This window comes from Crassostrea angulata, chromosome 6, assembly GCF_025612915.1.
Source record: "Crassostrea angulata isolate pt1a10 chromosome 6, ASM2561291v2, whole genome shotgun sequence".
Lineage (NCBI taxonomy): Eukaryota > Metazoa > Mollusca > Bivalvia > Ostreida > Ostreidae > Magallana > Magallana angulata.
The window spans coordinates 37,117,440-37,141,500 of record NC_069116.1 but is presented as its reverse complement, the minus strand read 5'-3'; the positions used below and the strand labels follow the sequence as shown (position 1 = coordinate 37,141,500).

General features: G+C 33.0%; 3 protein-coding genes across 3 annotated transcripts; 2 read left to right on the top strand and 1 right to left on the bottom strand.

Moving 5' to 3' along the window:
* Positions 1-23: 23 nt before the first annotated feature.
* On the bottom strand, positions 24-5,559 carry LOC128189989 (uncharacterized). Its single transcript, XM_052861834.1, has 4 exons — positions 5,414-5,559; positions 2,732-2,846; positions 2,279-2,403; positions 24-1,474 (listed from the first exon to the last, which is right to left on the bottom strand). The coding sequence occupies exons 1-4, from the start codon at positions 5,537-5,539 to the stop codon at positions 38-40; spliced, it is 1,803 nt and encodes a 600-aa protein (XP_052717794.1). The 5' UTR covers positions 5,540-5,559; the 3' UTR covers positions 24-37.
* Positions 5,560-5,726: 167 nt separating this feature from the next.
* Positions 5,727-14,064, top strand: LOC128187301 (zinc finger CCHC domain-containing protein 8-like). The gene is made up of 15 exons (XM_052857638.1): positions 5,727-6,045; positions 7,370-7,412; positions 7,913-7,975; positions 8,396-8,486; positions 8,806-8,886; positions 9,564-9,667; positions 10,090-10,155; positions 10,297-10,425; positions 10,599-10,667; positions 10,804-10,952; positions 11,193-11,255; positions 11,486-11,556; positions 12,419-12,496; positions 12,598-12,688; positions 12,863-14,064. The coding sequence occupies exons 1-15, from the start codon at positions 5,754-5,756 to the stop codon at positions 13,528-13,530; spliced, it is 2,058 nt and encodes a 685-aa protein (XP_052713598.1). The 5' UTR covers positions 5,727-5,753; the 3' UTR covers positions 13,531-14,064.
* Positions 14,065-17,577: 3,513 nt separating this feature from the next.
* On the top strand, positions 17,578-24,061 carry LOC128187303 (ester hydrolase C11orf54 homolog). The gene is made up of 9 exons (XM_052857642.1): positions 17,578-17,733; positions 19,651-19,749; positions 20,553-20,626; positions 20,877-20,978; positions 21,445-21,522; positions 21,660-21,746; positions 21,908-22,057; positions 22,905-23,018; positions 23,692-24,061. Exons 1-9 carry the CDS (start codon positions 17,670-17,672, stop codon positions 23,860-23,862), a joined length of 939 nt encoding a protein of 312 aa, XP_052713602.1. The 5' UTR covers positions 17,578-17,669; the 3' UTR covers positions 23,863-24,061.

Below are 24,061 nucleotides of genomic sequence, written 5' to 3'. Positions count from 1 at the left end.
ACTACTTCAATCAAAAGCACAAATGTTTTGAAAATGTTTATTTTGTGTATTTAATTTTTGAAAACACTACATGGGCAACACCAGATATGAGAGCATTATTTGCAAATTCTAGAATGAGTTGAATGAGAGGGTAATTGGGCCCTGTGTGAGAGTCCTCCATCTTTGGCTTTTTGCTGTTGTAGTTATGCTCAGCCATTAACTGAGTCTCATTGAGTCCATTCATAATGGAGCTGAATCCTTGCCAATGGAGGAGAAAGGCAGACATAAAAACAGGAAATATATGGTCTACAATTTCATTGGCAGGAGGCAAATTGTCAATACAGTTGATGTGTTGTTGTTTAAATTCATCCACCCTTCTGGAAATTGTGGTGGAACAGTTATTAAATTCACTTCCGAGCCACATGCTTATGATCGTCAAAAACTTCACTTTGCCTCTAGAGAATTCAAGATCGTAGTCTTGTCTGTCCACTGCGGTAATAGAATCCTTAAATTTGAAACAACAGAACTTGAGGAAGTCTAAATCAAATCCCTTGCCTTCATCACTGGCTCTGAAATGGTAGTTTAAAAGTTCAAGAAGGTTAAGGCATTTTTCTAAGTGCTCCCCTACAGAAAGATGATTATGCAAGGCCCTCTGTATTAAATTGTACAAATCATCCCAAGGTAACAAAGAATCTAGCATAGTTATTGCATAGACTTCCCTCTTTTTCTTGATGCCCTGGCCATTGTAGCCATTCAGTCTGTCACAAAATTGACATTTAAACATTCCGATGACAGCATCACTTTGCTCTTTTTCAATACAAGTCTTCTTTGCACACTTCACACTGCAGCACTCTTGAGATTTAAGTCCACTTTCTTGCCTTCCATTGGTAACACTTAGTCTATCATCTGATGTATCAGTGTTAACGGTTTTAAGGCATGCACTGCAAATCTTGTATTGGGCAATATCACTGTTCTTTCCACCTAAGTTTTGAAAACACAGACAACACTTTCCAGGTTTATCTCTATTTCTACTTAATTTGCTGGAAATATTATGGTTTTCTGTTATTCTTAAATTTTTAGAACAATTCAGATTACAAGTTGTACATGTTAGGGTTTGTCCACAATCTTCACAGATCTTATTAACACAAGTGTCCCTAACAACAGGGTTTTTGTTAGTTCTTATGGAATCATTATTTCTTGTTGTATCAATGTTCGAGTTTTCCATTTCTTTCTGTGTTACTTTCATTTGATCATACATTAAGCTGCCCACAGAAGCAATCTCGTCCTGATCATGTCCAGTCCCTTCCCCTAGCTTGATATGCCCATTATGAGGAATTTTATCTGGTTGAGTCAAGCAGTTGTGAGAATCAGCAGTAGGTGTCTCAGAGACCAACTTAAATGGTGACATTGCTTTATTCATCACAGTGTTTTCTAATGTCACCTCTATAGTTTCAGATGACAAATTCTCTGCATTGTAGGACTTCAACCACAAGTCCTGAAATGAAAATAGAAACTATAATTATCAACAGCTTTAGATAATTCTCTCATATATTACATGTACTTCTTCTCTTTATACATGTAGTATAAAAAACAAGCTTGCAATGAATGCCCGTACAAACTGTTCATTTTACTTTAAAAACGAAATACTTTTAGCATACAGTTACAATATATGATTATATGTAAATGCGTCTTATACATGTACCGGTATACATAATTATGTATTTCCCACCAGAATCTGCAAAATGGATAAGTGCCACTTTCTAGTGTCAGCTCATACATAATAATCTGCGAGAGTAACAAATGACAACACTCAGTAGAAAATTAGCTAAGTGTAGAAAAATCATTTAAGATGCAATATTTTATAAGCTATTTGTCTGCAAACAAATTCATAAAAGTGTCATAGTTACTATGGAAATTTGGGATTTTCATAAAGTTAAACATCAAACAGGGACTCAGCAAAATTGTGAGTCCTGTGAAGCAAGTGGGAATCCATGCTTCATATAACCCTATATAAGATAAACTATCTTGAGATCAATTTCCTATGTTCAATGGTAGATTACTTGAACATATACTGTAGATTTCTTTTTTTAAGCTAGTATTTAATTCTGCAATTCTCGAATTTGGTATAAATTTGGGAGAATATAAAATTGCAAATGCTGAACCTTTATTATAATTCATATACATTGCAACTGTCAGAAAAATAAAAGCAAAGCTTAAAAATTTGCTTCCTTTATCATGCTTCCCATTTAGCTCTTTAATATTAATGGTCATGGTGTGACAGTAAATATGTTAAACTCACAGATAAGTGCTGTATACATTCTTTCTGCAACGATCTGAGATGATAACTAAAAGCCAGTTCAAAAAGCCCATGTATGGTGACGAACCACAATGCTGACGACTTGGAATATCCATCAAGATGAAAATCTAAAAAAAAAAAAAATTATGAATATGCCAATATGGAAATGTCTCAAATACTCAAAATACTGCTTGCGGCTTCTACATCACTGAAAATTTAGTATCAGGTATGGCTCTTTCTACGGTAATTAACACATTTGTTGTTATGAAACAGCAAAGTCTAACTCTAATGTGCAATAACTTGAATATAATTACTATGTATTATCAAAATCTAACAAGTAATTTAAGTTTTAACTCTCTCAAATACCACTTTCGATGAAACGTAAATTTTTCAGTGTAGGCATTTTTTTTTTAGCCTATCAAAATTAACTTTGTGTCCCCTGCTCTATGAACTCACCTTTTAAAATGAATTTGGCTGCCATTCCAAGTCTTCCATACTTGTTGCTTATTCTTGACATGTTAGAATTTCCTGGCATGACATCACAGGCTAGAAATAAGGGTGTGCCTCGACACTGAAAAGGCATTAAATACTGTTACATTAAATGCTTCTTTTGTAACTGAAAGAATAAGATGCTTTTTGGGAATCCACAGTCATATTGACTAAAATACATCAAATGCATTTGGGAACGAAAACTACAGCTTAAAATGTCATCTCTCAAGAAAAGTTTACAAACATAATACCTTAAACTTAACTGACACATAAAATGTGCAATACATCAATGATTTACAAAATATACTTGTAAAGGATACTTATTCTATAAGACTCCTACCCTTCTAAAATTGTACAGGTTATCCAGGGTATGCGACTGTGAGTTTTCTAGCTAGTACATGTACTTGTAATTAAATCACAAATACAAACAAAGAATGTGACCAACTATACAGATAGACATGTACACTTTGTCTGATCCAAAACATAATGAATATTATATAATTGCAAGTTTCATCAACACTTACGTCAAATGGCAAAGGGCAATCTACATGTAAATACATGGTGAATATCTGTAAATTGAGACTATCATTACTCTTGAAATGAAATTTATATTAAAAATTTTAAGGAGACCGACTTTAGCTTTCATTGCGCATGTTTTTGTGCATTCTAGTAATGCAGAGGATTGATATTCTTACGAAATTTCTACGATGTCATTTATAAAACTGAGCACAATAAACAAAAATACAGATAAAAATATTTCGATTTTTAAAGAAATATTTTGTTTTTTAAACGATTTTTCCGTCGTGTGGTAGGGGAGCATTGCCATTGCGCTTTTATGACGTAATGATAAAATGAAGCTTTGTAGGAGTATGTTATAAGAAATAACATAAAAGAAAAAGAAAAAATTGTATACCGTTGGAATTTTATACACAGAATTATGATATCCTTGGGGAAATTGTTCTAAATTTTTGAATAAATCCATTTTTACCAATCTTTATTCAGAATGCTTCAATTAGGTAGCAAAATTTGGTGCATTTTAATATTTTGAGTTGGCCCCCACTAAAAACAAGATGGTAGAATTTAGTATTTTTTACATATAAGGTAGGAAATTATATTAACAATCATATATATTAATTTGAGAAAAAAAGCTATTGTAGTATTTTTTTTATAAATCTGCTAAGTGCAGAAAATGACAGTTTCCTATATATTCCTATAGTAAATGTTTTGATATACAAGGTGTATAACTATTTAAATGGTCAGATTCTACATCTTGCATATTAGCAGTCAATATGGTCATAATAACTCAGTGTTCCAAAGACCGTGGTCGGGGGGGGGGGGCTTATATTTTGACACACCACTGGTCCTATTGGCTTGTTCGTTTGATAAGTTTCCGCGAAGACTGTATTAGAACGAATATATGGGGCGCCGTTTTAATATTTTTGAGGTATTTTCTGATATCAGAAAATGATTTTTTGATATCAAGAATTCGAATTTCTGATATCAGGAAAAGATTTTTTGATATAAAAAATTCGAATTCTTGATATCAGAAAATACGATCCATTTTCTGATATCAAAAAATCGATTTTCTGATATCAAAAAATCATTTTCTGATATCAGAAATTCGATTTTTTGATATCAGAAAATGATTTTTTGATATCAAAAATTGAAACTGATTTTTTGATATCAAGAATTATATTTTCTGATATCAGAAATTCAAAGAAAATGGCGAATAGATTTCACCTATTCAATGAATACTCCCTTGACCCAAAATTAAATTGCCGAACTACAGAGTCAGATTTGCATTTAAATATTTGTTGTCTTTTATTTATTTTAATGTAAAATTTAATAAGTGTTCTTGATAATTCTGGTCTTATGTATAGAAAGTGCTAACTGTACGCCTGTATAACTCTTTATATTATGCGAGGCCATCATTTTTCAATATTCACAGCAAATCGCAAAGAAAGCAGTGTTAATCATTGTATATGTGGCAAAACTTGCCAGAATGAAACCAGGTTTAAAATAAGGCATTCATTATTATTCTTAAGAGACATCTACAGGCTTGAAACACATTTTCTTACAAATTACAAAAGTTGCAATACAGGGAGCATTCATTAAGTTGATAGTAATTTTATGTAAGTCTTATTTTCTGATATCAAAAAATAGATTTTCTGATATCAGAAAATGTAAATGATTTTTTGATATCAAAAAATGATTTTGTGATATCAAGAATTCGAATTTTTGATATCAAAAAATGATTTTCTGATATCAAGAATTCAATTTTTTGATATCAAAAAATCAACTTTAATTCTTGATATCAAAAAATCTATTTTGTGATATCAGAAAATCATTTTTTGATATCAAGAATTCGAATTTGTGATATCAAAAAATGATTTTCTGATATCACAAAATAGATTTTTTGATATCAAGAATTAATTTTTGATATCAAGAATAATTTTTTGATATCAAAAATTCGAATTATTGATATCAAATATTTATTTTTTGATATCAGAAAATACCTCAAAAATATTAAAACGGCGCCTCATACGAATAGATAGAACATTCTACCTCTATCATGTCTATGGCATCTCTGACAGTGAAAAAATGTGGATCAAATATAAATTAAATTTGAGTATTATAAAAAACAATTACATCAGATAGCGATGATGGGAATGTCACTTCGGCTCCTTGAAGAAGAGACATATATCGAATGCGATAAGGTCCCATGTGAAGAATATTACATTCAACAGTTGGCTTGAAACTGCTTTTGTCCTCCATATTGTTTTTCAATGATTTACTCCGACCCTATTCACTCCGATAATAAATGAAAATAAAAATATTTGTACATCAATATATACACAGTTTAATTTGTATGTAATTTTATTATTTTTTATTCTTAATCTTATATGATATATTTTTTTCTTAAAATGAAATCGGCCTAATTTACTCCGCGACTCTTCAGAAAACACTTCCGTTGATTGAAAAATTGAAAATGGAAGAAGACGTGTTTGGTAGTGTTTCTGAGTTATTCGACGAGTTTGAAAAAGACAGAGATTCATCTACGTTTATTGCATTCGATCGAACAAATGAAGGAGAGGAAGATAAAAGTCGAATCCTCTTTACAATCGGAGGATCAGATGGAGAGTCTTCTGACGAAAGCGAAAATGAAAGTAAAGACGGAGACTTAGAAGAAGATTCGGTGATAATTCCAGAGGGAATGTTTAACGAATCTGGCAAAGAACACACCAAAGAGAACGACTCTAACTTCAAGTTACTTCATGACAGTATCCTGATAATGTGTTTGTTTTTAAATTTTAATGATAAATCTTAGCTTATAACTGTACAATATACATAGGTCCGCAGTACAATCTCTTAATATAGATATATAGCTTGAATAAGCTATCCAGAATAACTATTTATATGCTGTTTTGCAAGAGATGTAATATGAGATATGGATAAAATATCACAAGTTTGTTACCACTCTTATTTATACCATGGACCACTCAAAAAGCAACCTTTATGCTCATTCAATTGTGTTTCCTTCAGAGACTTTGCTCTTAAAAATCTAAAAGTTTAGAACAATCGATTCATGGCCACACAGTTACTTCTTGAATGAAAAAAAAAGAGGTCAGGTAAAGTAAACAAGATACTTGATCGGTAATAATGCAGCACTATGTAAAAAAAATCATACTTATCCACACCTCAATGCACACAAGGTGGTTTACAGAACTGATCTAAGTTGAAAACTATCACAGCAGTAGTAAAAGCTGATTCTCTATATATGCTGAAAAAATTTAAGAAACATTTAAGAAAAATGTATGAGAAAATAGCTTTAGCAAGCTATTCTGAATAGCTTGATAAAGCTATATATCTTATTCAATCTTTGTAACTATAAATCAAGAGATTGTACTGGACCTGATACAGTCTACACTTACATCAGTTACAAGTAAAAGATTACTTATTATAGGTTTGTTACTTAAATGATCAACCCAAAATATTTCTAAAGTCAGTACCGGTACATGTATTAACAAACCTTAATAAGTGTTTGTTTTCCCAAGGACTATAAAATGAGACAATTATTCACTAAAAAGTAATGATCTATGCAAATTCACATAAAAGTGGTCTTACATCTTGTTACATTTTACATGGTCAAACTCTTAAAAATTCTCATCTTTCAAATACTCTTAGAAAACCTTCGCTGCGCCCTTGTTCATTTCAATGTTTTGATGCTACATCTGTATTTAATTTTGAAAGGGCATGTTCACGACTTTGGTCAAATTTTATTTTTTCTATTTTTATTGTTTAATACAATGCTTTTGTAATGTATATCTTATCAACCAAAATTTGACTGTCGGTCGTAGAGTTATAAGCAAGAAACAGAGCTCACAATTATTTGTTATGTGAACAAGGTTTGTGCCATGATCATGTTTTATATTGGATCAATATACTGATGAAAGTTCTTTCTCAAACTCATGGCCTAATAAAAAGGTGTATTTTAAAACTGCATTAATTTTTTTCTATAGATTAGAATTAAAATTGTCAAGTTAACAATGTTGTACTTATGTCAAGATGTTTCCAATTTTTTGCTTGTTTCTTAACAAGTTTCAGAAAATAAATTTCAGAGATTTGCAGAAATCATTGATTCTACAAGGTAAGTGTTTCTGTTGAACTATGGTTATCTTGAAATTTTATGTTTGTCAAAGCCACAATTTACCGAAACTTGATTATTAAACTTCTATGATGGCATTGCACCCACATAGGTGATGCATCTCTGCATCTAGGATAACGCAACCATTAATGTAACGCAACCATTAGGATTTTGAATTTTAAACCAGACTTCTTTTGAATTACTTAGCTGATAATTGAAATAGCTTGACAAAATTTTGTAAGAATTCCAATACTTTTACTCAGTACATGTTTACCTTTGATTTACATGTAATTTAAGAGGGCCCTTTCCCATTACTGGTTTTTCATGTCTTTCGTATATGTTGTGTTTAAGACAATCAGTTATCTTAACATTAGGCTTTGTTGCAAAAAGTCACAGAAAAAACCACTTTTGCACGGTAATTCATAAGATAAACTTAATTGTCACAAAATTTGGTAAACAGTTATAGATTAATTATTAATTCACTTTAATTACTTTTTATGCAGATATGTTCATGATGAAGAAAGTCCTGGATGTCAAATCATATTTCAAAACAACAGATTCTCCAGGTAAGATGATTATTATTTTAGTAATGCAAGGGAATCTTTTTGCATTTCACAACGTACATATTACCATGCATATATGAATAACTTTAAGTGATGTACTTGATTTAGTGGAAGCCACATTCTGCCAAAAACACTTAATAAAACACGCAGCCAAATCATAATGTAGTATGTTTACATTATTTGGATAGAGCAAGTTATTGTTCCCCTTAGCACAGCTGCACCTTAGGTAGTAGTTGCTATCTTGGGGGATTATATAATTGTATAGCCAGTAAGTTAAAGATATTTTTGCATATATATACATATTCTACATTGCAGTGTTGCATTCAAAATACCAGTTACATGTATTTTGTGTTGGCATACACTGCATAAAGAATCACATAAATTTAGCTGCTTTTTAAAGAAGTTAAATTCTTTGAATTGCAGAAAGTACCGTCCAGAGATTGAAAAATTTATTGCTGTTCTGATGGAGAGGGATGCTCAGGACGAGGAAAGGATACCAGATCTGAACTTAAAGGTAAACAGCTCAGGACAGGTGAACTGTAAACAGGTTTGAACAGTTGATAGGCACAGACTCGGTGGTGAAGCAGCTTGTTAACAGATGTGAACAAATACCTTGTTTTTATTCATATCAGATGCATTCTCAGTTGTAAGTACTAGTACATTAAGATTCCTCAAGAAATCCTTTATACCCTCCCATGATAATTTTATTATGTTGTTTCATTCCATACTTGTTTCACAGGCTGTTTATTTGAAGTGTATTTATGAGAAAAAAAAATTCTAAAATGAAATGGATTGGTATGAATATAGAATTTTATGCTTTATTTTTTTTCCAGTCCTCTACTCTAACCTGTGTTGACATTAATGGGAAATTAGATTCTTCATTGAGAACATCAGAAATGTGGGAAGCACACGCTGTAAGTCTAAGAATTCAATTTTAACCCACAAAAATATGCATACCAATTTCAATCTTCATTAAAAATTCCAAATCTACAATACAATTTAGCAATCAAACATTTATTGAATTACATGCATTAACATTGGTTTGGTTTGAACATATTTTATTGTATATTCACACAATGGGATTGGGCACAAGTTCCATAACTTATTAAGCCCTCTCCCTACAAAATTATTAACAAACATAATAAAAAGCATAGTAAAAGGTCACATATTTAAAACAGATACAATATATATCACATGCATTACATGTACTAAAGTTGCTAATGGCAATATGAAATAGATATAAATATATAAAGTGTAGTACATTACGAAAAACGTCCAGATTTTTTTTATGAAAAGATGAACCATAGAGAACAAAGTTTCATTAACACTATCAATAATTGTAACATCGCCCCAGAGCAACACATGTGTGTTGACTATATTCAAATTAACATTGTATGATAACTAGCATCCAATAAAGGAGAATATAATGTGTGAAAATATTTATCCACTGATATAATTATGTACTCTAGCAGATATGTAATCGGTGATAATAAACTTGAACTACAGAATTTTAAAAAAGTTAATGCAATTTTTAATTAGACAGCTGTTTGAAAAGGATCCTTAAAGTTATGTTTTATTTTTTCTCTTTAAGATTATTGGTGCAAGTCAATTTCACAGAGAGTGTATGATTGACAAACTAGGTTTCCCCCTGACACGGAATGAGCCACTTCTGAGCTATGGATGGGATATCCCAGCGTATCCTTGTCGTGTCATCACAGACCATATTAAATTACATGCTTAGGGGCTTACACATTGAAAATTATTGAAACCCACCTTTTATCCTGAACAATAAATCAAATTATGAAGTTTAATAATACCGGTACATGTATGTTGGTTGCACCCTTCTCTTCAGTTTTTCCATGTGATGGTGCTATTCAAACATCCCTATTTGTATTGCTGAAAATACACATACACTCTAAATAAATACAGTTTAATGAATAGCAAATAAGAAAAGAATTTTTATGATGTCTTCCAAAAACTTTATATATGTACACCAATGTCAGAATCCCGTTGAAGTTGATAAATCTAGAAACTAGAGGTATGCGGAAAAATATAGTGTTGCTTAATCATTTTGCAGATGCATAGGGAAATATGATATATATTTCTTAATTGTTTAGATATGAACAGGTGTTTTTTGAAGCTTTGCCAGTGGACAGATCAGCTGATCCCTTAAAACCGGCAAGGTATACATACGAGTACATGTTTTGCCAAGATAATTTTTGTCCATCAGAGTATTGTAATATATGTACTGCTGTCTGTGAAGTTTTGATAATCAGATGGTATATGTATATATATATGTGTGCTTCTCTCTTCTGAATTATCAGACCCAAGCAGAGCTGCTTTAATTGTGAAGGCGATCACAGAATCAATGAATGTACACAGCCAAAGGACTTCAATCGAATCCGAATGAACAAACAGAAATTTATGCAGCAATCACAGATGCAGAGACAATCGTATGTGTCATATCTCAGAGAGAGAGAGAGAGAGAGAGAAAGGAGAGAGAGAGAGAGAGCAAAGTATGCAAGTGTTTTTGCACAAGTTGTGTACAACAAAGTTTACAGTGTACATGTATATCATTATTTTTTTTAGTTTCTGAATCATCAGGGCTTTTAATGATATATTACAGGTCACAAAGATATCATGAAGAGGGTGAGAAGGATCCAAGATTTGCTTCATTTAAGCCAGGTGTTGTCAGGTAACTTATTTATAAAAGCACTAAAACTAATAGTTAATATAATACAGCTTGATTTATTACTGTAAACAATATCTTGTATTTTATATGTGTTTAAATACATTATTTTAAACCCATGTTAAACTTCACAATGTTTTAGTCGAGAACTACGCAAGGCATTAGACATCTCTTCCAAGGAGCTACCCGAGTTTATTTATCGGATGAGAGGCCTTGGATATCCACCAGGATGGATGCAGGAAGCACTCAACAAAGAATCTGGAATATCCATATTTGACAAGGACGGAAATGGCAAGCAAAATAAGATTGCTCCCCTTGAAATACATTGTTGATAGACATCAATCTGAATGTTGAGCTTGTAATGATAATTTGATCGATTTCTTAGTTATGGTACTTAGTGATTTCTAAGACCAAAAATGTAGGCAGTTTAACAAAAGAATATCTGTGCAATTTTCATTGATTTGGGAAAAAAGCAATTTAATCAATTTCTTTATTGCTGTCTCTGATTATAATTTTTTTTGTCTTTTGTAGAAGTGTTAGTAACAGGTGAAATGATGGAAGATGGAGAAATACATGACCAGCTCCCTGATCAAGGTACACTAGCCAGTGTATGATTGATTCTGCATTTACATGTACATTTATGTCTGCTATACTATAAGATACATTTCACTACCCACTTGAAAACATAGAACAATATACAAGTAACGGATTATAGCCAATTTAAATCTTTGAAATACTGGTATGTATTTGAAATCTAATTTTTTTACTAGTATATGTGCATAAAAAAATTATGATGGAACAATTTTCTAATTTTTTATCGCCAGCTCAAATTGATCCAGAGAAGATTATAGAGTATCCTGGATTTACGGTCCCTCCCGCAGAGGGAGTCAAGGATGTGAGTGTCATAGTTTTATTGTTGTTAACATTTTACACTGGGTACATGTTGTGGTAGACTCTTGTGCAAGGCACTTTGGATTCAATCCGATTTATTGCTACCGTTAATTATATTCTTTGGAAATTCTACCATCTGTACACAACTATACATCATCCAACAAATATACATGTCTCTCATTTTGGATCGATCGTTTATTAATTTTCCTCATTACAAACTGAAATAAATTTTTTTTAAAATGTCTATACAGGTGCAGCGGTGACTCGAACCCCTGTACATTAGGTAGTTACAAGCTATAGATATCCATGGGCCCACTAAGGCAAATATTTTGCCGAATAAGTGTTCGAACTGTAAACATTAGGAGACTAATGAAATTTCTTAAAAGGCAGATTTATGGTACGAATGAAAAATTTCAGGATAAATTTAAGGTACCTCACTACACCTACACTTATACTTTTTAAGACACTACGTCACAAGATGTCGATTTAAATGTTTTGTTAAACTGTTTATATCGTTCGAGTGGTTTGTATATCGTCATAGCTCAGTGGTTAAAGTATTGGGCTTCTGAACCGCAGATCATGAGTTCGATTCAGCCTGGAGCTTTTGTTCATGTTAACGGAATTAAACTTTTAAAAATGTAATTTTTCATCTAAAATTGCATATTTTTTTGCCTATTAGACTTAAATACTTCTTATCCATTATGATATCTATCATAATCAAATAATTTTGTGCTGTTCTAAGAAAATATTTTACGGTGTAGTGATCCACCTTAATAGAGTTATCGGACATTGCTGAGGATCAGATATTGTTAAATTGTTATACATGTATATATTTAACACAAGAACAAATTTTTCTTTACATCAAGGAACACGAAAAGTATGGATATTTACCAATGCAGCATATTCAGCTTGTTACAACTTTAAGAAATGATCTTCAAGAGGTGGTATGTACATGTACCGGGTACTCCTGAAGAGCTTGGTCCTTTTTAAAGATAATTAACATTGTTTTTTTCTTTTTTATCCCTTTTTGTACACTCTCTTCCAGTCAAATAGCAAGAAAAGAAAACTGGAGGAGGTAAAGGAGTCGGCCAAAAGGAGGCAGAAAATGGTGGATGATGACATGGACATTGTGGAGGGTAATGAACAGTCAGAACTGACAAGAATATGACATATTTTACATTCTGGGAGTTCTATCCCTTTATTTACTTTCTTATTTCTGTTGTTGTAACTTTTCTTATTTGTTAACTTTCTTGTTTCTTGTTCTGTATTTATATATACCAATATGATATTTTTTAAACTCTTTATTTTAGAATCTCCTTCACCATCTGTCAATGGTCATGTGTTTGTCCCACCACTTCCAGTAGATACTCCACCCAGCAGACCACCCTTACCCCAAAACACCCCACCCCCAACTCCACCAGCCCCCAGGCTCAGTCTCCCAAGGGTAGCCAGGGAGATCTCCTTGACCGAGTCGGAGAGATCAGAATCCCCCTCTCTGGAGGAGCTGGAGGGACAACTTAAACTGCTACAGGAAAAGTTAGCTTCAAGCGAGGGCGATGCAGATCTTCAAATATTGGACAGCTGTGGTGCCAGTGATGATGACAGTAACTCTGATTTGTCTGAACTCTTGGCATTAAAGGAGAGGATTCTGAAGAGGACAGATTCAATTTCCTCAATTCAGACCTTTGGTGAGCTAGGCTCTGGTGGATCCTGTCCAGGCACCCCCCAACCTACCACCAACAATGCAGCTATGAACTCTTTTGGCAGTGTACCCAGTGCCTCGATCTCCAAAGATTTCGGTACTCCCATTGTGAAGGGACCTATTGAACTGTTACCGGACAGTTCCAAGTTTGGTGACGGAATAGAGGATCATATTCCGTACGAAAATCTGCCGGATGCCACGGGTACTTATGACAAAATCAGAGATCTCATCAGTAGAGTTAGAACAATAAAGAAGAAAAAGAAAAAAATAGATTAAGTGTGTATTCATCATGCATCAATTTTGTACCATTTTATGTTTTGTACATTTTCTGCATATATAGTGACTAGTATGCATGCATTAAGAAAACTTCTAATCAACAATATTAGGATAATCATTTACAGCAATAAACATTAGATTAGTGATATAGTAAATGAGAGAAAATATTAATTTATACAAGGTATTCATGAGGCATCAGCAAATGCAGTTAAGACTGGCATTCGATCTTGGAAAGTTCTCTTTATGGATCAAACCCGTCCACAGGTTATAGATTAATAAGTCTCTATGTATGACAATGTAAATCTTTGAATTGTGACAATTAAATTTTTAATGAAACCATAAACACTTTTGTTGTATCAGGTATTTTAATATATTGTAACCAATTATGAATCTTGCACTACAAAAAACAGATTCCACACCTAATTTACAATTGGAACATTGTTTCGAGCATTATTTGCGTATTTTCGCTGTCTTTTACATCAAGTTTCCATGATTTGAAAAATAAAGCAAAGTTTACATGGAATCCTTCATTTACAGGAAATAGCAAAAACAAAGCTCAAAAGAGGAGAAAAGTCATGTTGAACAAATATACGGTAAATCTATGCATTCAAGTTTTTCTTCATCATCTCTGTAATTAATTTGTGATCCTCTGGAAACTTAAGTTTTCTGGGTGGGCCCTTTTTAATACCACTCCAAAGCAAGACTTCTGGAATAGAAAGAAAAGATATAAGAAATATATGAACCAGTGGTCCTACTGTTGGTTCACCAATATTCGTTGAAAACCAAAGATACCAAAAATTAAAATGTTTATTAAATGCAATAAGTAGTATTATTTTGAATTGGTACAATGTAGGATCACTGACCACAAATTTGTGCATCCTTAAAACTTACTTTCACTATATCCACTAAAACTGATGTCATTAAGGACATGTACATGTATTCATGAAACCACAGCAGACAATTTGAAGTATTTCAAGTTGTACCATACTTATGAAGTATAGTTGGGAATGAGCTAAAAATGTTCCGAGATGAAATAAACCATAACATATACATGCAGGAAATTATTACATGTAATTGGTAGGACATTTTAGGACACACAGAAATATATTTCCTGAAATTGTTCCCAATTTCAAGTACATTGCATTAAAATGTTAATATTAAGGGTAAATAAAATGCATGTACAGTATTCATGTAGATGTGTAAACCTGATGACCTTGATCAGCACAGATTAGCAAAAATTAATGAAACCCGTGCACAAGTTATTCAGGGAGTTTTACTCTTGATGGAAACTTATTCATACAGATTAATTTTTCACTTTCCCATACACCCACACGCACCTGATGTTATATATTTTAATCATAATAAAAAATATATACCCCTTTTTCTAATAACCTAATGTTAAATTATTTTTTCATACCGGTTATAAAAAATATACACCTTCTACTTAATAATTATAATTTTTTATTATGAGATAACTTTAATATGTCAGGTGCCTTTGCATACACCTTACCTTGAGTTTCTCCATCTTCCACTATCAAAGTGACTTCAAAACTTCCTCTTCTTGGAGCAGAGGGATTATATTCAATGTGAATATCCTCAACCTCTGCCTTTATTGCCTCAGCCAGAGCTGTGGCCTTCTTCTTGTACACCTGTCAGGATTTGCTGAATGAAAAAAAAAATGTGAACAATTAAAAATTATATATACCCGGTACTGGTAAACAGAATGTAACTGTATATACAGAGGTTCTAAAAGTATGTCATTTATCCCCCTACATTTTTAGTTGAAAGCAACATTTTTCAGAGAATTGTTAGAATCTGATATATTGCCCAATTTTAAAAAGATCTAGAGATAAATTAAAAATTTTCATGCTTTTTTGGCACATAACATGAAATTGTTTTTCAAACCTTCTGTTCCAAAGAATTGTAACTTTTTCATGCGTACAAAACTGCATGTAGCTCCCAGGTCATCCATCCAATTTTTTTTTCAGATTGGGGGCTACAGACCTGCAGTAACATTAGGCCATAGGAAAAAAAAGTATGGTCCGAAACTGAATTTTAAAGAGATAACCTTAACATCTGACCTAGAGTCAAGGTTCAAGGCAACTGCAAACCCTATACTAATATAGGATAAGCTCTGTTTATGTGAAGTACAAGTTATACGGGAGAGAATATATGATTGGGATAAAGATTTATTAACATGGTCTGATATTAATACCATAGCCCTTTATCTAGAAACTTTGTTCAAGGCCTTTGAACACCCTTTGACCAAATGTGATCTGTGGGTGAAGTATGAGCCAGATTATATTGGGGGGAATATGTAAGGGATTAAATGATTTATAAAATTAAGACAAGGGTTTTTTAAACATATTTCTGTTATGACCTTAACCGTAGACCTAAAAACTTGGTTCAAGGTCATTGCACGCCCTTTACCCAAAGGCACACTGTGGGTGAAGTATATGAATCAGATTGGGCCAAAGGGAGAGAATATACAGTCGTTTGACCAGTTCCGAATTTTGACCAGTTCCGAATAGTTCAGAAGTTAAATAGCAAAAAATTAATGAAATAAAACATGGAGGAAAAAATCAATACCTTTAATATAAACACGTATTAATGCTTGTTTGAATTCTGCTGTAGTTTCATTTTTTGCGGTCATACATGTATTTGATATCGGTCTTAGATTATTCGACCTACTTTCGCTTTGTAATAAATCCAGGTCATTGCAACGCTAATATGCACATAAAATCGTCTGTCGGTGCCTTAAATTTTCACTTGTAACAAGATTTCTTTTTTTAAATGTAGGTTTAGTATGTATTCTAACATACCCAAAAGCAAACAGGATAAAAAATTAAATAAAAACGCAAGTGGAAGCAGAATTTTATTGAGCGTCATTTTATGAGTTCCGAATACCCAATTTGTTTCCCTCTGTTTTAGGATTTAATGAAGGGATTGATTAAAACAAATACTTCTGGAATTCATTAAATGTCTTTCTCCGTCTTAGATAAATCATATTCTACCACAATAATGATAAGTGGAGGTGCTGCGACTGTATTGCGACAAGATGTTAGAAACCAGGCTAAATTATTGTTACGGTGATTTTGTCTGTCATTTCAGTGCAAATCAAACTATATTGTTAAGAAAATACAAATAACTGAGATGTTTGCATTAAACCTGTTATTCAACAGGCTCAATCAATAGTTTTAGGGCCGAAACTTTTTTTATCTGCATTCCATATGTATAGGAACAGTTATGTTATTCGGAACCCATCGGCTTATTCACAACTGGCAAAATGGCTTCCCAGGTAATTTGTTAGAATAAAATTTTATTTTAAAAAAAATCAAATGCAGTAATATTGCATTTATATCAGCAGGGATATGGTGTATATCGGCCAAAAAATCAGATCTAAAAATAACACCCAGGAACATTTACAGCACCTCCAAATCTGTACCCTATTCGGAACTGGTCAAACGACTGTATATATGCTCCTGGCAAGTAATATCGAACTGACAGCCGACGGACAATAATCACTTTAATGGGGCGCCCGCATACGAGGTCCTAATTATTGAAAATCATAAAAAAAAAAATATTGCTTTGAGTTGACCATAGATTAAACCATCCAAGATCTCATAACGCGGTTTTTACAACTATATAACGTTATAAATGTAATAGCCTATACCTGGCGGCATGTTGAATATTTACCAGTGTTCAATGACAACTCTTGGAACAGGGGCGCTAGATTTGGCTTTCTTCTCAGCAACAGTCTCCTCTGATACGTTGGTAGTTTTTGTGACAGTTTTTCGCTTTCTTGGAGGCATTTTCACAAAACCGAAACAGGAGGGGTTCCGATAATTTCGCGGGAAATGTACAGAAGTATGGAAAGGCATACGGGTGCGTATGAATATAAAAATTTGTCAAACTTGTAAAATTTACATAGTAAAATTGCCGAAAATAATGAAAATATATACCCTCTACCTAATGATGCACTTTAAATAAAGGGTATACATCTTTATTACGAGAAATATAAATAACGTCAGGTGCCTGTTGTTTTAGTCTCTGTATGGCAGTCCATATAATTTTATCGTAAGAAGAGAAGATAACTCTAATTTTCTCGCACGCTGAATTGGAATTAGGCAATCGCCGCAATGTCTTCTCCAACCGTTAACAAGATACCAACGCTTGTTCCATCCTTAGATGAGGTTGTATCAGGTACGTTTTTAACTGATTTTGAAAATTAAGTCTTTCCTTTTCAGTGACATTTTATTCTGTTCAATAATTTAATGCAAATGATTGGGGGGGGGGGGGGGGGTATGTTTGTTTGCTTAAAGCCTATACATGTATGTACTTACAAAGAGAAACTTCCCGGGGTCATTGCTCTCCTTTTTTAGCTCATCAAAACGAAGACGGGGGCGGGGAGCTTATGCTATACCCCCGGGGTCAGCGTCCGTACCTGGTTATTGTTTTTGTAGCAGGCTCTGTACACATATACATGTATATATCTATATAAGTAACTGTTATTACTTGTCCTACTTTCACCATACATCTTGAACTACTTATGGTCTTAAAAGACAATGCTGAACCTGGGCCATGAATTTCTGGTGCTGGAGAAGGTTAAATTTTTTCTGGAGCTGAGTAAAGTTTTTTTCTGAGCAGGTGCCCTTTGATGACTATAACTAAGTTATTACTTGTCTTATCCTTACCAAACTTGCATGGATGGTGCACCTGGACCTACTTATGGATTTAAAAGACTTGGATCCTGAATCTATGCCATGAATTTCTAATGCTGGAGGAAGTCAAGAGTTTTGGAGCTTGTTTAAGGTTTTTGAGCAGGTGCCCTTTAAAGACTGTCAAAGTTTAATACTACTGTTCCTATCTTAACCATACTTGCTTGGATGGTATATCTTATGCTTCTTATGCACTTGACATGCTTAAAAGCTGGTTTCAGATGCTGGATGATTTTAAGGTTTTTGGAGCTAGTTAATAAAGTTTTTGGAGCAGGTGCCCTTCCATGACTATACCTAAGTTACTACTGCTCATATCTTCACCTAACTTGCGTGGATGGTGCATCTTCTGATACTTATGCACTTGAGAGGATTAAAAGCTGGTTTCAGATGCTTGATGAGTTTAAGGATCCTCAACACCCTTTGACTTCTACTTTTATGACAGTATTTCACAACATGGCAAATTAACGCATTGTTAAACAGTTTAAATCGCCAAACTTAATTGATGTTTATCACTGTGGCGCAATGGGTGTAGCTTAGACCTACCGACTTGCAGGTCCCGAGTTCGATTACTGCAGGGACTTTTATTTTCATGAATAGTTGTGAAATTTTAGAAAGTTGATTTTCCTCCCAAAATTTGAATTTTTTCTTGTCATTTTCAGTTAAAACACTTGCTAAAAATCCATAATCTCCATTATCAAGGATGCTAAAAAAATCTTGTCCTAACTCACTCAAACTTGCTTTAAGTTAATAGATGTGATCGTTGATATGTATTATGGTATATCATGATTGCTATTTCTATGGTGTTGAATCATATAATTAATATTTATCTGACATATGACATTGTATTGTATAATATGATATTTTATTGTAAAATATTATGATGATATGATATTATATCATTTGGTATAGCTGCAGGTCTGTAGCTCCCGGTCTGAAAAAAAATGACCTAGGAGCTACAGTGCAACCCATTGAAAAAAAGCATGCGCTAGTTTTGGACGGATTAACCTTATTTATATGCAATTTCTGTGAAAACAGTTAATAACATTAAAATCTTTATGCAATTTACTACTGATACCTCTGATAATTAAAACACATTTTAAACACCATCACTAGTCCAGTAAATTGAAGTGGGATATTTGTTTATGTGTGAAAATGGTGACTCTCGATCTCAATTTGAGAAACTTGATTTTCTGAGGTCGGTAGTGTGTTTAACAATATCAGTAGTAAATAGCTTAAAGAGTTTAATTTCGCAGAATTTGCGTATAAATAAAGTTAATCAGTCCAAAACTAGCGCACGTTTTTGTGTGCCATAAATACACAATTTTTTAAATGGGTGACACAGCTCCCAGATCACACAGCATTTATCAGACATATAAATTTCTTGTTTTATTTTAATTCACAGTTTTGGATGATGGGTTGAAGAAAAACTTTTCTAATGCCTCAGTTTCTGTTGTGGATTGTCCCGATTTAACACAGAAACCATTCATGTTGGCATCACCAGGTATCTGATGTATTTTAAATTTTATAAAAATGAACACAGGTACACATATAATTCTTTCAGCAAGGCAATATTTATGCATTAATTTAGATAGTAAATACTGATATGTCCAGAAGCAGCTGAAAAATTCAATATTGTGGCGATATATTCAGTATTTGGTATTAATGACAATTTCAGACAACTGGAATAAAATAATAATCATTTCTCTTGTACATGTATATCACCATTTGCTTTATATACTCTGTTATATTCGATATTCCCCAGTGTTTAGCTTGATAGTATTTATTCACTTGAGTGAAAAAATCACAATATTTCTGCTTTGAAATGTCAGGTCGAAGGATGTATCTCGAATTTAATTTCTATGGGGATTTTGCAATGAAAACAACATTTTAATTACCGAGGTAATAATGTTGAAAAATTGTGTGTGATGCCATGAAATATGATGAATGGAAAATAAATGACAGATATCGCCTTCAGAAATTTGTTTTTGCTCTTTTCAGTTTCTCTTGGTAAAAAGAGATGTCAATAATGAAATAAATAATGATTTTTTTAAATTTTGTAAAATATACTCTATATAATTATGTATAGTATAATAAGTATATAAGTATATAGTATAATATATGTATAATATATATGATTTAATAAAAAGAACAATTAGGTATACGTATGATTTCAATCATTACTGAAAAATATATGTATCTTTTTAAGTGTAAACGAGTGATGGAAAAGGGAACCTGGGACAGCTAGAGTATGGTTAAAGAAATCACTGAGGAGGACATTCAATTATTTGTGGGTTCTTTTTACAGGGTTATGTGGTAATGCTCGCCTGGCAGATGTGGGTGGTCCGGGGTTTTTACTCCCTCTACCTCAGAAAGACAAGGTCTCTATACAATATTAAGTACATTGTTTAATTTTTGTGTTTGTACAAATAGCACATCTGGTATATTTATGAATGTACCTGATTCACATTAATCAGGTACTGCCTAATTAATATTAATCATTATTGTAATGCAATTAATTGAGGTTGAGAGATTGAAAAATGATTAAAAAATGATAGTGACCAGATTAACTCCAAATAGGAAATTGACTTCTGTGTTATATGAAAGAAGTTGTATGTTTTTCTTTTGTAGAAGTTTAGATATAGTCAGATAGCGGAGTCCGTGGAACTGCCGGGGGCCTTTATGATTGGGGCTGGTGCTGGACCCTGCCACATTGTGGGGGTCAACAGTGAGGTATTGGACTATAAATTGAGAAAAAAGAACATCAAAAAAGTAAAAAAAGAAGGTATGGGGAGGGGGATTCTATTGATTTAGTGGTATAGTCACTCACCTAAAGGTGTGGAGAAGGGGAAGACTAAAAATTGGTTTTCCAAAACCAGAAAGATTTTATATAAAAAAAAAATGATTAATCCAACATAACTTCAATGAAGAAAGGACAGCTGGGGATGGAAGGATGGGGATCATAAGTGTGTTGCTATAAAAATGTGAGGGGTACAACATCATTCCTCCCCCTCCCCCCTCCTGTGACTATTTATATGTATCTTAACTCTCTTTATATACAATGTATATTATATATCTGGTATCATCATAAACAATGTATATTATATATGTGGTATCATTTTTATTCTGCATGCAAAATATATGTTCTACCTGTAATATTGAGAATAAAGAATCACTTGTTTATTCATAAACATTGCAGTTGATCAAGAATGTCAAAATGGATGGTGCAGGAGGAGTTACCAAAATTAATTCACATATTGCAAAAGTCAACCCACAGGTATTTCTTTTTTTATCATTATTATTTACTGTACTGTATTTTATTATTTCACTTATTTAAAAATTATAACTATTTATATTTTAGTGAAATAATTTCTGTCTCTTACACAAAAAAAAACCAATTGAAATATTTTATAGGATGGAGGATGTATTCTGGAAACCATTGACAAACCTGAGTTCTCTTTGATGGGAAATTTTCTGTGTTCAGACGGACAACCAGGAAAAGTAACAATTATCTTGAAAAAAAAAATTATCAATATTCCTGCACTCACAATTTTGAAGAAATATACTGAAGTACAAGGTTTTGACATAGTTGCTCAGTCCTTCGAATAATTGTTATTGATAGATTTGAACACACTGAAACAAATAACAAAATGATATTCCAGGTTTTGGAGGTGAAGGCCAGTTGCCGGATTGGTGAGGAGAATTTGATGTCGTGCCTCAGGAAGGCCTTACAGGCGCGGTATGGAGAGAAGCCAGTGGCACTGGGAGGCGTGTTTCTGGTGGAGAAAGGGAAGGCCAACCTACACATCATGGTGTGTTTTGATAGTTTTATATTAAATGTCCTTTCCAGTCAGACTGTCATTACTTTCGTCAGCATTGGCCATTATTCAAATCTTGCCCAGCTGTCACCAAACTCTTTAAATCACTCAACTTTGCTAGTCCTCAACTCAAATCCTTTAAAGGAAGGTGCATAAATTTCAGGTCAATACTCAGAGTTGAGGCCGAGTATTTCCTTGAGGAAAGTTGGTGATGGCAGGGCCAGATACTATTTCATCAAAATTTACAAACTGCAATATTGTTGATTATAGACATGATATGGTATCCCTCCTTGAAAACACAAGTCTGTTAAATCGTAATAAACAGTTAATCAGTTGAACTTGCATCTGTTTTGCACTTGCTAAATAATTCTTTGTTTTAAATATTAAACTACAATCTGTACAAGATCATTAGGCCATTGCCAGTTTTTTGTTTGTTTAGCATCCACCCAAAACTCGAAAACCTGTCTTTCTATCAGGAAAAAAAACACAAACCTTAGAAAAAAAACACAACTTTAAAGGTTCAACAAAATAAAATTTGTTATATATTTTGAGGTATTTTCTTCATTTTGTAACAAAAATACAAAAATAACAAATACCTACTATATGATTTCCATTTTGAATGTTTTTACATTTGATTTCTGATCCGGATTTAAAATGCAATCCTGAGCCCGACATATGAAAAAGCGATCTAATTTTATGAACAACAATTGTGGTTTTTTTTTTTTTTTAATTTTTACATCTCAAAACCAATAGAAAAAACATAGAAAAAACTTGGAATGGCCTTAAACAGTGTAAGGTTTTTTATAACAGCAATTTTTTCACATAACTTCTATTGTTGCAGCCAGAATTTTCTGACACAGCCTTGGATTCTCAGGAGAAGGTCAACAACTGGCTCAAGTTCTACGAGATGGACGCGGTTCTGGTCTGTTTGGGGGAGCTGGTATCACATGACCCGGTAGATATCTACTTTTGTTACCTTCTGTCTTGGAACCTCAGCTTCAAATTTCAAGAAAATAAAAATATAAAAATTGGTATTATCACAAATCAACTTGAAACAATTAAAATGTGTCTTGTGTTAAGGTTGCTCACTACACCAAGGTTCTCAAATCAGCAGAGAATTACTTGATAAAGATTTATGACAGATAGCAAGATGTATCTTAAGAAGTATATTGGTCAAATTGGTGAGAAGAAATTGCAATTTTGGATAAAAAAAATATATTTTCAAAAATTTAATTCAGTAAATTTAAACAAAAGCCCCTGGTGGATTCAATCGGTTCACAAGCCCGATACTTATGCACTGAGCTATGACAATATTCCAATTCGGTTGATACAAACAAATGAACAAAATGTTCTAATTGCCATCATGTGCAAAGTGTATTTTAAAGTATAAGTCTGGGTGTAGTGAGGTACCTTAAGCAACTGTTAATATCAAGGTCTCTTGTTTTTGATGTCTGTTTTTTTATCTTTGAAGTAAATTACCGACATTTGCTAAAGTCGTAGTCTCCTTGATATAAGAAAGAGGAGTTTGATAATACAGGATTTCAAAGATACATTTTTTTACTAGCATTGTTTAGTCTGATGCATCCATTGAGAGAAACTAACAATTAACTACTGTGGTATTTTTTCAGGGCTATGACCTGAGGGTGGAACACTTCCACTGCTTCAGTGACCATGGTCAAGGGGGCCACTACCACTTTGACGTCACCCCTAAGGACGTGGAATATCGGGGGTACTTTGTCCTGGCAGAATCTATATATAGAATAGACCAGCCAGTAAAGACCACACAGCTAGGGAGATGAACTGTGATTGTACACCATATTACCTCTTGAAGTGCTGGCCACAGCGCATTCCTACGAGGAGCTGATTGTAGCCATAGCAACTACTGTGATTTCAAAGACCTGTGATTTACACTGTTGTAATTGATTTTAAAACTATGAAGTCCTCATACATTGTAGAAATGATCAAACCAATTTATAAAATGAATAAGTAATACACACA

Excerpts from the sequence above, each read along its gene's own strand:
- LOC128187301 (XM_052857638.1), top strand. The coding sequence starts at position 5,754 with ATGGAAGAAGACGTGTTTGGTAGTGTTTCTGAGTTATTCGACGAGTTT. Across the intron at positions 9,668-10,089 it reads TATGGATGGGATATCCCAGC|ATATGAACAGGTGTTTTTTG; the intron begins GTATCCTTGTCG and ends TTAATTGTTTAG. Across the intron at positions 10,156-10,296 it reads GATCCCTTAAAACCGGCAAG|ACCCAAGCAGAGCTGCTTTA; the intron begins GTATACATACGA and ends CTGAATTATCAG.
- LOC128187303 (XM_052857642.1), top strand. The coding sequence starts at position 17,670 with ATGTCTTCTCCAACCGTTAACAAGATACCAACGCTTGTTCCATCCTTA. Across the intron at positions 21,747-21,907 it reads CAGACGGACAACCAGGAAAA|GTTTTGGAGGTGAAGGCCAG; the intron begins GTAACAATTATC and ends ATGATATTCCAG. Across the intron at positions 23,019-23,691 it reads AGCTGGTATCACATGACCCG|GGCTATGACCTGAGGGTGGA; the intron begins GTAGATATCTAC and ends GTATTTTTTCAG.
- LOC128189989 (XM_052861834.1), bottom strand. The coding sequence starts at position 5,539 with ATGGAGGACAAAAGCAGTTTCAAGCCAACTGTTGAATGTAATATTCTT. Across the intron at positions 2,847-5,413 it reads TCCCATCATCGCTATCTGAT|TGTCGAGGCACACCCTTATT; the intron begins GTAATTGTTTTT and ends ATGCCTTTTCAG. Across the intron at positions 2,404-2,731 it reads AGCCAAATTCATTTTAAAAG|ATTTTCATCTTGATGGATAT; the intron begins GTGAGTTCATAG and ends TTTTTTTTTTAG.